The sequence below is a fragment of the Sylvia atricapilla genome, chromosome 1, assembly GCF_009819655.1.
Source record: "Sylvia atricapilla isolate bSylAtr1 chromosome 1, bSylAtr1.pri, whole genome shotgun sequence".
In the NCBI taxonomy this organism is placed as follows: domain Eukaryota; kingdom Metazoa; phylum Chordata; class Aves; order Passeriformes; family Sylviidae; genus Sylvia; species Sylvia atricapilla.
This window is the reverse complement of record NC_089140.1, coordinates 148,964,227-148,981,141: the sequence shown is the minus strand read 5'-3', so window position 1 is coordinate 148,981,141 and position 16,915 is coordinate 148,964,227. Positions and strand designations below refer to the sequence as shown.

At 40.6% G+C, this 16,915-nt stretch overlaps 1 protein-coding gene across 11 annotated transcripts in view; it reads left to right on the top strand.

Annotated features, from left to right (window-relative positions):
• PTK2 (protein tyrosine kinase 2) overlaps positions 1 to 16,915 on the top strand; it is a 192,065-nt gene that overhangs the window by 167,576 nt on the left and 7,574 nt on the right. For 9 of the 11 annotated variants that reach the window (XM_066336667.1, XM_066336659.1, XM_066336675.1 and 6 more), the window contains 5 exons: positions 2,649 to 2,760; positions 5,100 to 5,186; positions 6,352 to 6,489; positions 7,793 to 7,924; positions 14,448 to 14,510. In XM_066336667.1, the coding sequence (XP_066192764.1) occupies positions 2,649 to 2,760; positions 5,100 to 5,186; positions 6,352 to 6,489; positions 7,793 to 7,924; positions 14,448 to 14,510 (532 nt within the window). Of the gene's footprint in view, positions 1 to 1,359; positions 1,994 to 2,030; positions 2,306 to 2,648; positions 2,761 to 5,099; positions 5,187 to 6,351; positions 6,490 to 7,792; positions 7,925 to 14,447; positions 14,511 to 16,915 lie in introns of those variants that run through there. The other 2 variants (XM_066336684.1, XM_066336702.1) reach the window with 2 other exon arrangements.

Sequence of the window (16,915 nt, the reverse complement as noted above, 5' to 3'; positions counted from 1 at the left end):
CTGGTGCTGCTGTGCCTTTTGGAATATGAGGATGCAGTTAGGTATTTTAAATATTCCTACACTGAAGGTCCCCGTAAATGTTTCCTTTTTGCTGTCACAGGCCAATTTCAGTAAAAAGTTCTTTGTAAATTAAGTAAGTTTATCAATTATGCAAACTTCTGATAGCTGAGACTTTTCTTGAGCCTTCACCTTGCTGAGAAGCTGAGTTAAATTTATCTGTGCTACCTCAAGGTTTGCTAGGGGAACCATAGGGATAGAATTCTCTGCTTGCTCCTCTGTGCTGCTAAAAATATGTGCAGTTTGGGAAAATATGCCTAGATCTGACTTCTCCTGACCTTCTGCAAATTCTAATAAACTGTTCAGAGAACTTAGAGCAGCTGCACTGAGGAAACGTCAAAAATATCTCTTGGCACATTCTTACTTCATCCACAGACTGGTCTTCCCTTTGTGAAAACAAAGACCTTTCTATGAGTCATTTATATTCCTTGTGGTTTTTTTGAGTAGTGCCTTCTCTGAGGCATTTCTATTTTATATTCTTGTCAGCAGAATCAAGGACATCCAAGTACAGATGCTGCTGCAGCCCATCAGCCTCTGACCAGGCTGCTCTGGGCTGCTGGGAAAAAACCTCCTGATGGTGGGAGAGCAGGGAGGATGAACTGCAGTTGTAAGGCAAAAAGCTGAGCATGTGTTAAGAAAAAGAAGTGATTTCAAAAGAAATTTGTCATTTCTGGTGATACAAGCTGATGGTGTTGCACACTGGGGCAGCACAGATAAAATGGCTTTGATAGCAAAGCAGAGAGAGGTATTGGGGTTTCTTTCCTTTTTATGGAAAACCAGCACTGTGCTGTGACAAATTCCAGACATGGCCCCAAGTTGTCAATAAGCCATCTCTAAATTTAGCCAGCTGCTACCAGCCAACTCCATTCTATTCTTTAGCTCAGATGAGAGCAACTGCTGTATCAAAAACTTGGTTAAAAATCTGTGGTTTATTCATTTCTCATTCATTAATCTGAGTGGGGGTTGTTCTGTTTGTTTGGTTAGTTTGGTTTTGGGTTTTGGGATTTTTTTTTTGTCTTGTTTTGTTGTGGGGCTTTTTAATCTTGAGGTCTTGTCTTGAAAGATGATAATCATGGTCCATGGCTGTGGCTGCATGCTGACTGCTTTCTCACGCTACATAAAAAGACAGGATACCTGAAGTGTGAGATAGCTTTAAAGCAGGGGGTTTGTGCCAGTTCTTCATGGGTTCAAGTAGGAAATCTTGCATTTTCCTTATTCTGAAGGACAAGAGATGTAAAGTAGGATTGGCTCTTCATTCCCTCTGTTAGGCTGTAACTGTGTTTCCATGGTAGTTCTAGCAGGGTGACTTTTGCAAACAACTTGTCTGATTTTGCTTTTGTTCCACATTCTTGTGTTGCTTCAGCAGTGATGGATGGAAATTGCAGCAATAGCTATAAACTTGATTTAGCTGCAGTGAGACGAGATGACTTCTCTGCTTTTTAGAAGTGGCATAGTTTGGGGTTTTTTTTGGCTGAGTAAGGAAAAGCAAAGTTCTTGTCTCCAGCAGGAATTTATTCTTGAAACAAGCAGTGAAGTTTCACGATGAGAATAGATTGCTGGAGTTGATCTCATCCCCTGAATGAGTAATTCTGGGTGGTTGTTTAGCAGACTGAACAGGAGATTATAAACTCAGAACTTAGCTTTGTTTCTGGAAACTCCTGAGTGATAAAGAAGCCGGAGTAGCTCCTCCACAGGATTGTCTTTACCCTGGGGACAGTGATATGGAAATAATCTGCCCTGCTCACATCTCCAGACTGTCCGCGTAGCGTGCGGCAGGAATTGGCAGCTCCCTCTTTCAAAGCTTCTCTCTGAGTATTTTTCAAATGGCAAATATCCAACATTAATAAGCCACATAGCAGAGCTGGGAGGAGGCTGGCTGTGGGGGCAGCAGGAGCACGTTCAGCTTCAAACAGGCTTTTTAATAGTCAGAACAGTGGTAAGTAGCAAACTGGTTTTACTACTGTCTTGTACTTTGTGAAAATGCAGCCTTTTGACCTGAATGCTTAGAAGCTGAGTGATTACTGTCAGATCTTTCTGTTTTGCTAAATTGCTTTGCTGAATGTGTTCCTGGTTAGGCTAAAACGTAAGAGCTGAAGAAGTATTTTTGACTGCTTTCTTGAAAAAAGAAAAAAAAAAATCCCAGTGATCTGAAGCTCTTGAGTTTCAGTAAAGAACATTTTCGGTTTGTTTTGAACCTTTGCAGCAGTTCAGTAGAATATTTTCTTGTGAAGATTAAGCTTTCATGCAAGTAAGTGCTTGATTGATTGTCTTTGAGGACTTCTCTGTGTAATTGCACATAAAAAGAACTGTTACGGGAAAAAAATTGTGTGCAGGATCAGTCACAGCTTTCTGAAAATTTGATGCTGTTTTTGTTGTTAAAAGCACCCTGGTAAATCCTACAGAAATACTTCTTCCTGATACTGGTTTTCAGACACGAAAGCAGTGTATGTAAAAGAAGTTTGCCTTTCAGTAATTTTCTAGCATTTCAAGTTAAGTACTGTTTATTAGCCTGAAAAATGCAAAAGCTGTGGGGAGAGGTTTGTTAGTCGCTGAAACTGGAGTTTTACTTGATTACAATATGTTTTCCTTAGTACAATACTGGAGGAAGAGAAGCTGCAGCAAGAAGAACGAATGAGAATGGAATCCAGGCGACAAGTCACGGTATCCTGGGACTCAGGAGGATCAGATGAAGCTCCTCCCAAGGTAGCTAAGACTGCAAATTACATGTGTTTTTAAAAAAAACCAGAACAACCAAACATGAAACTTTCTTTTTATTCCGTTTATTTCTTCAAAGCCTGCCCTGATGGGTTGGTTCAAACCACAGCGTTTTGGCCCCTTCTGTCCCCATCTGGGAATCCTTGCCTGGAATGACCCAGCTCTGCTTGAACTGTGCTTAGAACTGATCCGTGCTGTGATACTGCATTAATGATTTTCTGTTTCTACTTGAAATTGTAAATGACGCCCATAGCTGCCACAAAACTGTCTCCTGGCTTTTCCTTTTCCTTCTTCCTTGTAGCACTCTTGTAAATTGTCGGCTAATGAGCTCTCAGGCCAGTGTGAAGTTTATTTATAACACATTAGTGACAGGACAAAGTCAGCTAATTGCATTTTCCTTCTTCTGGACAGAAGATCAGGGGTTTGTTTCCAAGGAACGTACGTGGTTTAGTTTCCACTTCGTTTCCATTTCTGTCCTGTTTGGATGTCACTGATGGGTTCTGCAGCTGTGGGACTCCAGCCTCACCAGTTGCTGAGCCCTCTTTCCTCTCAGTGACTTGTCTGCTTCACCTCAGAATTTTTTTTGCTAGTTGTTACTTGAAAGTTCAAGCCTGTACTTTGAAGAATTTAATTTTTGTGCAGTCACCACCATATTGTCTCTGTCCTTGTGGTGAATTCCTGGAGCTCCCAGGTTCTGGAGCTGATAATAATTCCAGGAGTACTTGAGTGGTATCTTGTATTATCCAGCACTCATAGAAAGGCAATTTTTTCTTTTTGGTTGGTTTTGGTTTGAGGGGAGGGGGTGGATTTGTGTGTTTTGGGGGATTTTGGGGTGTTTTTCTCTGCATTTGCAGTTTGTTTCCTGATAGATCAGATTTCTGAGCTTAGTTTTGCATTTTGATACCTTGATGGCAAGCAGGAAATGAGGGCAATGGAATTTCTGCTTTCATTTCAGAGTTAGAAACAGCAAACAATCCATCAACCTGTTTAGTCATCTGAAATGAATTAGCAGGATTTGGTGTTTATCTAAACAGACAATGTTCCAAGTTACAGAAGCAGATAAACTGCATAAATTGGACTAGTATAATGCTTAATTTGAAATGAGTGCCTTTGTGTGTGATGTATGAACTGAAACACTTGACCAAAGGTGTGTTAAAAATGCAGTCAATTCTGCCACTGGAGAGAATGTGTTTTGAGGGGGTTGCTATGTCCTCACTGTATTTCTGATGCTGTTGTTGGTTAGGTTTTTTTATACATTTCTTTTGTATAAAATATGGATGTGCTTAGTAACAGCATTGGAACAAGTGGAATGTTGTAGGTAGGAGATTTTTAAGTGTCTCTTTAATTATTATCTGATTTTCTAATGTAATAACTGTGGTTTTTTTCATTCTGATGATTCATTGTAAGAGTTGCAGATTGTTACAGGTCTTAAACTCCTACAGATCCTCAAACAATTACCAGGTCTCGCAATCCATACTGTGAAATCACTTGTATCTCACAGTGATATTTCTGTTAGAAACCTAAGACAGAAAATCCTAGTCCAGAATGAGAATGATTTTTTTCATCAAGCAGTGATAAATTGTGAAGTCTCCCATTCATGTGGTTACCTTTAACTGCCAGAATGACTGAGAGAGCCCTTTGCAGAATGATGAAATTTGGGTTGTTTTTTTTCCCTCTTTGGTTGATTTCTCTCCTCCTAGAATACCCAGCAATGCTGTTCCTTATCCAAAAAGAAACCCTCAACTATACCTTCAGAGGTTCAGAATATGATCAAAAGCATTTTCCATGTTGAGATAATCAGTTACAGAGAAGTTAATTATCAGAACTAATGTTGTACCTCAGAATACCACATGGAAATAGCCATGCAAATAAATCCATTTGGTTTGTGTTATTCTTACTGAAGCAAAAGAATTTACTTGTGGGAACAGTCACAAAAGCAACAAATTAACAGCAAAAATTGGAAACAAGGCTGTATTGCACCTGGAAATTTGATTTAAAACTTACATTCTTTGATGATGTTCTCTCTAGAGTTAAACAGAACAGAGCAGGTCATTTAGTGCAGGCAATTAAATAAACACAAAGAATTCACAGAGCAAGCATTATTTATTGACATACTGAGCAAACAATTCAGCTGCATCCATTGCCAAGCAAAAACAGAGGAGAACTTAATTTTAATTGCTTTAAAAAAGTGTTTGTCATTACAGAAAATGTGTTTCGGAGTTTTATTGAAGTTTGCCAAACCTGTAAATGTTTGTCTCACTGAAACATAATTTTCTGGTTTTAGTTGTGTGTGTTTAATGATTCTAAAAATTTCTGTTTGTTTACAGCCCAGTAGACCTGGTTACCCCAGTCCCAGATCCAGTGAAGGGTTTTATCCAAGTCCACAGCATATGGTACAGCCAAATCATTACCAGGTATTATATTTAATACCATGTGTGTATTTTTGTTACAAATGTGGGTTCTTTATCTTAAAAGCAGCTGGTGGGATTGATACACTTCTTACATGGTTTGTTTTAATTCAGTTCTGTTCAGTGAGTTTTGTTTTGCATAGGGAAAAAAAACCAAACTGAGCCTGGTAGGTTTTCTCCAGATGGCAAATACTTCCACATCTGATGTGGTGCTCAGATCCCTTAAACTGCAGTGAAACACATCAGACATTGCCACATTTATCGAAGGAATGTGGTGTTCATGTTAACATTTGTGCTGAGCTATGAAATCACTTGCTTTATAAAATGGCATTAACTGGGGGCATTTCCTTGGACTCACTGGTGTTTTACTTTCCGTGTCCTGATGGCTGCTGCCTTTAGCTCTACCACATTGTATACTCACAGGTTTTGCTTTTCTTCCTAAAACTGCTGAAGAAATTCAGAACAAAAGTTTGTCTTTAAAGGACTTTGAGCAATTTTAAGTCTGTTCAAGGCTATGGCTGTATTATAGCTGTCTCAGTCAAAGCCATTTTTTCCATGAAGAGAGGGAGGTTTTCATTGATTTAATAAGTACTTCAGGCTCATTAAAACGACTTGGTTTTTCCTGTGGAGAAGTTCCCAGGCCACTCAGCTCAGCACACTAATTACATGCTGCCACTCAAGCCCTAAGCCTGTAAGATCCAGCAGGGGGTACATTTTATATGGATCTGTAGGGTGATGTTTGCAGGGCCCTATTAACTGGAACATGAGCTCTGCATGTGTAGCTCTTACATATGTATCCATAGATTTAGTTTTGTCCTCAGAGGACTTTGATCTCCTCAAGTGCAGAGGTTAGAGCATGCTTTGACAGGCACCATAAAATACTTATCCTCACAAGCTGTATTTCTGTACTGTTGCTGTTACTCTAAAATAGTTACGTTATGATGAGCATCCTCAAATACTTTACCAGAGGTGTCATATTTAGGCTCAGCTTCCTTGTTCTTCTGTTGCCTCCCCTTCTTCCTCTCAGTGACTGCTGGAATTGAGTCATTTCTGTGCTTTCATGTTGGTTATCTTGGAGGGGATGTTTCCATTAACGGGGAAGCACAGGTCTTGCTAATATCTCTGGTTTTCTCTTTGTTTTTGCCCATGTGGGGTCTCTTGCCCCCTAAAGGTGTCTGGCTACCCTGGTTCTCATGGGATACCAGCCATGGCAGGCAGCATTTATCCTGGGCAGGCTTCTCTCCTGGATCAAGCAGATTCCTGGAACCATCGGCCTCAGGAAATATCAGTGTGGCAACCAAACATGGAGGTATGAGATCTGACACGTCTGTTACTGTGTTCTGTACACTTCAATACACTTTTTATTATTATAAATTGTATTATTTATGTTATTTAGGTAGCTCTCTTATAGGAAAACTGAGTTTTTCTGGTGCTTTTAAAATTACCTCACTGCAATGGGCTGGGAGTCAGGACTGAATTGTTTTTTAGACAAATCCTTCTATGTGAGGCTGGGCATGAAGTGTCACTTCACATGAATTCTTGATGAAGTTGTTACTGCTTATCTTAACTGAGTGATAACAAATATTTGGTGTTTGTTAAGAGAAGGCTTTACTGGAACTTAGTGCTGTTCACAGAGATGGGAACACTCATGTAAAAATACCTCTTGGGAGATACCCAGCACGGCTGAAGGATTGAGGCTTCTTTGTAACTTACCTAGAAGAGAAAATGAAATGGTCTGAAAGACTATTCCTGAGCTGAATTCCTTCTGGGTGCTTTCCAGCCTGTCATGATTGCACTGAGCTGCTGAGGAACATCAAATTAATTCCCCCTTTAACCTTCTGTCTTTTTTTTCTGTTCTCCATTGTTGTACGCTTTTTTATTCCGTTTTTTCCTTCCACAAAGATTCAGTTTGTGCAGCTTCTGTCTGTTCTGTATTCTTCTCTAACCAGCTCTATTCCCTGTCTTCCTGATAAACATTTAAGTGATCTCTGAGATAGACCTGTTAAATACAGGGAAGTTTGTTACCAAATTTCCCCTGGCTTTTTAAAAAATATTAATTTTTACACTATTTCCTAATGATTTCCAGACAGCATTGGACTATGGTATGTGGAGTATTTGTAAGCTTAAGGCAGGCATAAATATTTGGTCAAAAATTCATTAAAAAATGTTTTTGTGACATGCTTTGCCACTGTTGAGTAATACTGAATAATGTATTTGTTTTGATTTAAAAAAAATGTATCTTACAGCTTTTAACAACTGGATGGTTACATTATTGCTCAAGACCAAGAAAACAAAATTGATAAGTCTGGTTTTGTTGTCCAGCTTAAATGAAGTGCAATACAGGAAGTGACAATGTTGCTGAAAAACAGAACAGAATCTTTCAAATCTTTTTTGGTTGCAGTGACTAAGAGCAAGGGCAGATAAAAACTTGAGGGTTGGAAAGAGTTTCTTCCGCTGCTCTGCCTCAGTTTTTGAGGAGCTGAAGAAACTCTGCTTGACTGCTGCTGAGAATTGACTTCTAAAAAGCTTTCCTTCTATAATCTCTTGAGTTCTTGCACCTGTTCATAGAAATTTTAAATTGTGAGACTGAATAAATTTACTGTGGATTGTAGGATTCAGGCACTTTGGACATCCGAGGGATGAGCCAGGTTCTACCCACACACCTCATGGAGGAGAGGTTGATACGACAGCAGCAGGAGATGGAGGAAGATCAGCGCTGGCTTGAAAAAGAAGAGAGATTCCTGGTAATTCTTTGTTTCACAGAGCTTCTTAATCCCTCCTGATTTTTGGTTTTGTATTGCAGCTGGCTAAAACTGGTCACTTCCGTGAAATGAGAAAATTTACGGGACACAGGGCCCCCAAAAAGTGGGTTTTGGAAACAGGTTTTTAAAAAAGCGTTCAGCTAGTGAGAACTGTATTTCAGGTATCTTGAACAGCTGTGGCTTTTGGTGAATCTCATTTTATCCATCTGGGTGTTGCTGTGGGGGAAGTTGTGGGTATAATTCTGTGCCCATCTCAAGGTTGCCTGTTTGTTCTTACATAGAAGGATCTGTGTGTATTCTACCCCTAAAAAAGATGTAACCATCAGCCTTCTAAGGGCCCTGGCTGTGCTGAGTTGTACCCAATCTTGCCCTGGAGGAATAATGGCACATGTTAGTGGGAAGGAATAATGTAAGAGAGAGCTCTGTGAGGAGGGGAAAGTTCTGAACCTCAACACAAGCAGGAAAAAGAAATCACTGGTAATGGGATCTTCTGATGCTGTTTCTCTGCAATTCCACACGTCCTTGTTGTCAGTGCCACTGGTGTATGGTTTGTGGTTCAGCTCTGGCTTCCCAGTTGTCAAAATTCAAGTTGTGTATTAAATTTCTCCCACTTGAGGCTGATGGCTGCAGATTGAGTATAAGGTGGGAACAGAATGTTACCAGGAGCCTGTGGGTGCCTGAGCCTCTCAGGACAGGAGGATAATTTACAGCGCTGTGGTGTGGGTTGTGACAGAGAGCAGCCCTGTGCTTGATCTTAGACATATTTCAAGGAATGTTTCAGTTTGGCAATCCCCTTTTAAGTTGTAGGTACTGGTAGATGCCCCCATGGCTAGGACATGTTCTAGCTGAGATCCACGTTGTGCCTGAGCTAAGAAGTGACTTTTGATTAATGAGTGTTGAAACTGGTTTCCCTTTAAGTCTGCTTGGGAATTTGCAGTTTCCCATTGGGATGACAGCAAAAATCTCTGTGCCCACATTGCTTGGTCTGAAGAGAGGGAGTGGAACGGAAAATTTCTTCCCTAATTTAGGCATTAGCTTTTCCAGTCTTGGGTGGCACCAGTTGCTGGTGACCTACACAGCCCAGGAGGTCACACTCATCCCACTGACGGTTAAAACTGTAAAGATGGGCAAGAACATTTTGTGGGATCAATGTGCTTTCTGGAATGAGGCATTGACAGTGCAGGTGATGGCAGTAGGTCGTGTGGGAACTTCCTGTAGAAAACTTTCTGAATCTTTGTGTAGAATAAATGATGATTATTTGTAGTGTTTGTTGATTCAGTCTCTGGACCATTAGGGTGTTTATCATCCCCCACATGGATGTTGAGAAGGAACTTGCTGATTTTTCTTTTATCTGTAGTACAATCATAGCATCTGTTTGGGAGAGATTTGCCATGTTTCCATTTTGTGTTAGTTTTATTGTGAGGAAACACCATCTCTCTTGCATCTATTCTGTTGAGGAATTGGAATCCATAAGAGACTTCAATTCTTTTTTCTTTCCACATTAATATTTTGCTTGTACAGACTTCGAGGTTCACCCTTGAATGCCTATTACAAATTTTCACCCCATGTTAGGAGCTAAATGAGCTGCTGGTAGCCACAGGGTGCCTTTGAGCCCATAGCAGCATGTGTGTCAAGAGAATATTCAGTTTATAGATGGGTGTTTCTTGGAAGAGGAATGTGGATGAGTTTGTAGGTATAGCCCTGAGGAAGTGAAGATGTGGAAAAGTCATTGTGGGGAGTCACTCTTGGAAACCTTGCAGGTCTCCTGAAGGATATCCACAATTCAGACACGAGAGTCCAAACATCTGAAAAAAAAAAAAAAAAAAAAAAAAAAAAAAAGCCATTTATTGAGGCATTAAAGCCATATAATGATGTGCAGCATAGAAATGAGCCAGGTATTACACACACATGCTCCTCGGCCAATGTCCTCTAGGTGAGTGACAATTTCTCTGGGAGGAAGGGCTTTCCCTATTTTCATTCCAGGTGGTTTGGGGAAAAGAATTCTGGCCCTCCCTTGCCTGCTTTAGGCAGGTTTCAAATTATATTTGTCCTTTTCAGCACAGAGAACAACAGAGTAGAGATAAATTTTAATATTTAGCTTACTTAACTATAATATTTAACTTTTGTAACCATGTGTAGTGTTCTCAGTATAAACTGTCTATGTCCAAAAACAGCTCTATTTACCCAATCCTCAGGCTCTACAGTACATTCCACTTGTACTACTGAGAGTAGGACTCACAGGGGAACAACTGCAAATCATTTATTGTAAGACACTGCAACAAGATGAAAAATCCTCTGTGGGTTTCTGTTAGTACAATTTTTGTTTCCCCTGAGTAACACCAACTTGCTCATGACTTGAAATTTATTGCTGCTTCTGCAGGGAGAAAATACAACTCATATTAGTACAGGGATAAAGAGCCCTGATGCTGCTGGAAGAGACTCCCCAGATGGGGAATTCAGTTGCAGTGGCATTGAAATGGAAATGTGCTGGTCCTTGGGGAGGTTGTTATCAGTGTAAGCAGTTTGCCTGAAACTGGTCCTTGGAGAACATGGGACTAGTGAGTACTTGAAAGGATAAAAATGTTTTCAAGCTGCAGCCTCAACAGAATCCAGAATTCTGGAAATTCTGCTGTGAAAAGAGAAAACAAACAGGTCTGTCCTCATGGGAAACTCCCGAACAAAAACAAATCCGTTGTGTAAAAACTGAAGAGTAAAGAAATGTTTGATTTTAAATTGTACCAAATACATTAATTGGAGAGTGAGGAGAGAATTGGTGGAGGGGTTGATTTTGGGGGATCCAGGACTGACAGGGAGGGGAGGCAGCACTTTAGGTCTGCCAACGTCAATGCACACTGATTAAAACTTGTGATGATTAAATTTTCATGCTCTATTGATAAAAGTGCTGTGGAGATGAGCATCTCCAGGAAGGACAGAAATAGGTGAATTATTTTGAGAGAGCTGAAGTGGAGACACAAAGCATTACTGCACCTAAAGCTTGATACAGATCACCACATGACACAGTCTCTGCCCAGCACACGTTCAGGTGGAAGATGAAATGGCTGCACTACAAACCACAATCAAAAATAATCTCTGAACATTTTACACTTCTCTTCATTTAGGCCTATTTAATTGCCTGCTCCTTCCTTTATTTGGAGTTTCCAGTTTGAACCTTTCTTTCTGGCTATGCTGATGTTATTTGCATTATTTTTAATCATATAAATAAAGATGTGTATGTGCATGCCTGTTAGTAACTCCTCAGCAGACAGAACAGTTTTGTCCTAAGAAATTTATAGTCCTTTCTGGCATAGCTTAAGAAGAAATAACTCACATATTTTCCTTATCATGCTTGGGTTCGTTGTTTTTTTTTTTTTTTTCTGAAATTCCCACATAGTTGTGGTTTTGTCCTGTTTTGACACTGAGAACTGCAGTTCAAGGCTAATTGATGTGAACTGTTGCTAAAATAAGATTCTAATTTTAAGTCTGAGAAAATCCCACCAAGACATTACAATTCAGCCTGTCCTGAGAACTCCAAGGCTTACATGTTCTTTTATTAGCAAGTAACCAGAAATACTGGAAATAAAGTGGATTATGTCCCAGTTTGTCAACATACACATCCTGTCTGAAAATTCCTCTTGACATTTTCAAAGATTTCAGATAGCAGGCTTATTTATTTAAAACCAGTCCATTTACTTCTGAAGGACTTCGTTTTTCTGCAAGATTTTAACAACATACAGTTCTTTCTCTCTGTGGTTTTTGGGAGGTCCAGAGCCGTGGCAGGGACTGGAAAGATGGCAAGGTGTTCTTCGGGGCTGTGAAATGGTGTGTGAAATACTGAACAGGTTTGGTGTGAGTCAAATGGGAGTTGTTAGAATTTATTAGAGCATTAAAATCAATAAATATATAATTGGGACTTTTCTTAGTCATTGAACACAAAAGCTGAACATTTTTCTTCTGTTCCATGTGTTCCTGGCTACCCAGATTTTGATGGAGCAGAGGAAAATGTCTGTGGAAGTTAAAAGAAGTTCATGTCCTGCTAAAGGATTATTTCCTTACTTCTAAGGTGTAGCTGTGCAGGTCACAGGGGTGCAGCTGCTCAGGGTCCCTCAGGTTTGCCATCACTCCTGCCACTTGGGATCTGCAGTTTAGGATCAGATTCTTGGAGATGTCAGGGCAGCACCACTGCCCTCCACAGCCTGGTTTGTTTGGGGCTGATCAGTAGGACTTGGGATTTTTGTTGATAATGTGTGAAGCATTCAAGTTAATAATCACCATTCTGGTGATATTTTATGAGCATTTGCAGCTTTTCTGTGCATCAATTCCTGGGCTGTGGGTTGTGTGCTGTGTGTGTATGGGGTGTCCTGGAGGGAACTCAATGTTGGCTGCTGCTGGGGACTTGGGGAAGGGAATTGTTGCTGTGACATGGAGACTTGGGATGCTGGAAGGAGGAGGGACCTTAGCAAGACAAAGAGAGGGGATGGGTATTGTGTCAGCTAATTAACTTTTTGCTTATATTACTAGGAAGAAAAGTCCTGTTATTTGGACTAGTGTGAATTTTTGTGCTTCTGACTCTCCTAAAATGCTCAGTATTTCATTGTCTCTGGAGTCTGGTCTAGATGGTCCAGGGGAAGGTTTTCCCTGCCCATAGCAAGGGCTTGGAACGAGATGATCTTTAGGGCTCATTCCAGCCCAAACCGTTCTATGGTTTACGGTGCATTTTTTGAGTAATAAATTGCTGTAAGTGCAAAGAGCATTAAAGGCACCTGTGATAAAATAGTCTTTGGTTATTTCCAAAGAGTTTGGGCACTTCTCTGGCTAGAAATGAATATGAAATGATGGCAAATTGTGAGCATCAATTTAATAGAAATGTCGTTTGTCATAAGCTTTATGTGTGTATTTAAGGAGCATAGCTTTGTGCTATAGCTGAAAAATATGATGAGAATCACTTTCTCCATCTAATGAAGTTTCAGACATACTCAGATCAAATGAGACTTTAATCAGAAAAAAATCCTTCATTGTAATAAGGAAATAAACTGGAGATTAGTCAGTGGTAGGTTTCATCTTGAAATTTGTCACAAATTCTTGGAAAATCATTAGGAGACCACTTGTATCTGTTTCAGTTCTTCACGTTTAAGATGGGGTTAAATATTTCCCTGTCTGATATGATTTGTCTATTTTTAATCTGCAAGTTCTTTCTGGCAGTGGCTGTCTCTGGCTGTGCCTCACTCAGTCTGCAGAAGACTGAATGAAAATCCAAATGTCAGCCCTGACAGACTGGCAGCACAACTGGACTCTTTTTAATGACAGAAGATCAATATTAGTGTGTTTTTGTAGGTTCCTTCTGCCCTGCTGGTTTTTAGGGTCATTTAGTAGGATTTGTGAGTTGGAATTATTCTTAAAGGAGGAAGGAATCTCAAATAGCTTTAAACAAGAAAAGGATGTATTTGTCCCCTGAAATTAACCCTGAAAGAACATGTGGTCAGTTTAGTGGCAGTGTGTTTAGTTACACCTACATTTCTCTAAATAAAAAATGTTATTTTCATGTTGTATGTGACCATTTTATCCCTGGAGTTATCAGTGACTCCTCATCCAGTCTCAGAGAGACTCAGATAAATCCTGTTTTTAAGTGCCAGAATTTGTGCACAAGAAGCACACTGTAATTTTACTGAGCTTGTGTCATCAGATCAGTGTTAACCTTGGCTTCACATCCACTCTTCCTTTGTCTTTCCATGTAATCAAAGTTGTCCTTGAAGAATAAATATAACAAACCTGGATTTGCTGGGGAGATGAGTGGGGTTATCCTGTGCAGGGCCAGAAATTAGACTTAGTAGTTTTTGTGAGTCCCTTCCAACCTAGGATATTCTGTGAGAAAAATGACTGGTTTATGTGTGGGGGGAAAAAAAAAATCAAAATTGGTGTGATTTTATTTTTGCTTTTAAAAACAACCAAACCTCAGGTTCCTGTATTGTGCTGAAAGCACATAAAATAGAAATTTGTTTGTTGCTTGTATGGGGAGAAAAGGGCATCTGGACAGCTTTGTTGGCTGGCTGTACCCAAATGGAGTGTTTAGAGAGCTCCAGTAATTGGCCCCATTTGCTTGGAGAGGGAGCCAAGTACATTTAAGCTGTCCTGGGGCAGGAAGAGGGAATTAATGTGCAGCGTTTCTCATCCTGTGGTTGGAATTTTGCTGTTGGGAAGCAAGTTGTTGTTTTTTTTCTTTTAAGAAAAAACCCCAACTTTTGCTGCCTTTGAGAAAACTAAAATGCAGGTTTTCCAGTGTCAGGGCAGTGGTACTTTGGGTATTTATCAGAGCATTTTTACTGCAGTGCTGAGGGCGGAGGAGCAGCCGAGGCTCCGGCAGCGGGGGCACGGCCACTGGAGTGAAATGACATCTGGATTTGTCAGTGGTCGTTTTTAACAGGATTTTCCTGCTTTACACTGCCTCTGAGCTGAGGGCATGTCGCTGGGTAAGCAGAGCACGGAGTGAAGTGTTGGATTTTTGTTTCAGAAACCCGACATGAGGCTCTCCAGAGGCAGCATTGACCGGGAGGACGGAGGTCTCCAGGGCCCAGTAAGTGTGAGGGGATCTTTTCCTCTCCCAGCTTTTCCTCCAGTTTCCTGGTAGAACATGCTGTACACTGTCTTGGGTGTGGGAGATGATTTAAAGGCTTTGCTCAACGTTTCCACTGTTATTACATGGTGGTACAGCTTTCCAAGAGGCTCACTTTCTGTGGGAACAGCAGCCACAGCAAAAGTGGTTCATGCAGCAGTTTGGGGGATTGGGGGTTTATTGGTTGGTTTGGGCTTTTTTTCCCTTTGAAGCTGTTCTTGAAACAAATATTAAAATGTTTCCATAGATATGCTACAGTAATTTCCAAGTGCTTGTGTGTTGTAGAATTGGGCCTTTTATTTTAAAATGGGAATTGTTTTCTGCAAGTTCTGTCAACGGGAAGCAGGATTAAAGTAACTTTTGCAGTTGTTTAAATATCTGAAGGGTTTTCTCACAAGGAATGTAAATGTTGCTGTTGTATTACCCAGAAATTCATTTGGGGTAAATGATCCACTATGAAACAATTGGAATAAGCCCCACAGCCATTCCTTTATTCCCAGACAGCAGCTGCAGCTCGGGTATTCTTTCTTAGTGGCTTAACTCCTGTCTGTTTAACTAAAACCATCTCTTCAATTGTTTAATTGCCATTGGAATCTCTGGATCATATTGTTGGAAAAAGGGGTTAGGCTGAGGACTGTTAATGACACAAACCTGGTGCTTCATCCACTGTTTCTCCCCATAAAGTAGTGGGTATTTTAAATTCACCCTCCTGTTTCATTTGGGATGCAACTGTAAACTCGTGCTTTGGCTTGAACATTTCTTCACTTCTTAAGAATTTAGGGATTCTTCCTGCATTTGCAGCCAAGACACAGTCATGAATGAGTGTATCAGTGACACACTGCAGCATGGTCTCTGGAGACATTCATGTCTGGAAGTTGCTAAGATTTTTTCCATGAAGTTGAAGAAGACTGTTAGTTACCATTAGGCCTTGGCTGTTGTTGCATCTTTAGATAAGAGCAAGAAGAGTGTTGCTGCATTTTGTGCTGCTCGTGAACATGCTTTGAGATGCCAAAGAGATTTTCAGGTCATGTCACAGGTTACAGATTCCAAACTGTTTCCAGGGGAAGTCCTGTCTGCCCAGATGATGTGGTCCAATATCACATCCCATTTGAAAGAGTGTGAAGAAAACACTTCATGGTCATGGACAAAGTGGGTTTCAAAAGAGACTCTAATTCATGATAACTACATTTCTAATCATGGAATTTGATCTTGTAGTTCCCAGTAGATTCAGAACATAACTCTGACATCATTTGCAGTGGGAAATGCTTAATACTGCTGTGAGTCAGTTTGAGTTTCTGACTGAGAGGATGAGAAATCGGGCAGTGATACAAATGAGAAGTTACCACCCACATTTTGGCGGTTCCTGTTGGATCACATTATTTTGACTAATACTTTCAATACCAAATTTTGTGGAAGTAAAAATGCTAAAATTGTTTCAGTGGGATTTAATTTTTCTGCCTTTCTCTCGCTCTCTTTCTTTCCCCCTGAGGTTATCAGATTTGAAATATTAACAGCACAAATCAAAGGTAATGACATGACTGAATATCTCCACTTTGTGTCCCTGTTTGTGAGGTGATCAACCTCAGAGAGCAACAGACCAATGCAATTTCTGGTTCTCCTGTTGCTGTTGACATTTTTTAAAAGTCTTTTTTGTGGTGCTGTCCAGCTGAAACTGTGGTCAAGCTTTGCCAGCACAAATTCTCTCCTTGCAGTGGCAAACAGCATCTCTGTAGGGATGCCACCTGTCCCTGTTTCTAAAGTCTGTACACTTCCTTTGTTCACCTAAGTTCCAGAAGATCTCTACTCTGCCAGGCCCTTTTCTGCCCTGTTTGCTTGATTTCCAGCACTCTGGAATTGCCTGCCTCTGTGCTCTTAGAAGATTGCTCTTAAAAAGCACCTGACATCCATGGACTCCAGTTCCTTCCAATGCAGATTCCCAGGGGACCTCGCTAGTTCCTGGAAAGTGCCCACTCTCTCCGCAGCCAAGGTTTTGCTGGAATTTTTTCTCCTACCTCCAACAATTTGAAACTCAACTCCTTTGTGCTCACCATGACTGAGGCAGCCACTGCTCATCACTTGGCCCATGAGTCTGTTTACAAACAACAATTCCAGGAATCACCTTTCACAGTCAGCTCCCCTTAATACCTGCACCAAGAAAATTTCACAGAAAATTCCTGGACCTCTTTGTGTCTACTGTATGATATTCCCAGTTGAATTTTGGGAAGTTAAAATTGCCCCTAAGGGGCCAAGACAGTCGATGCAGAGATATTCCCTTAATACTGTGCTGACACTTGGGCTGCTCACAGAGGTGATGAGGTTGGTGTCAAGGATGTGTGAATGCAATTACCAGGGAAAGTCACTTCAGT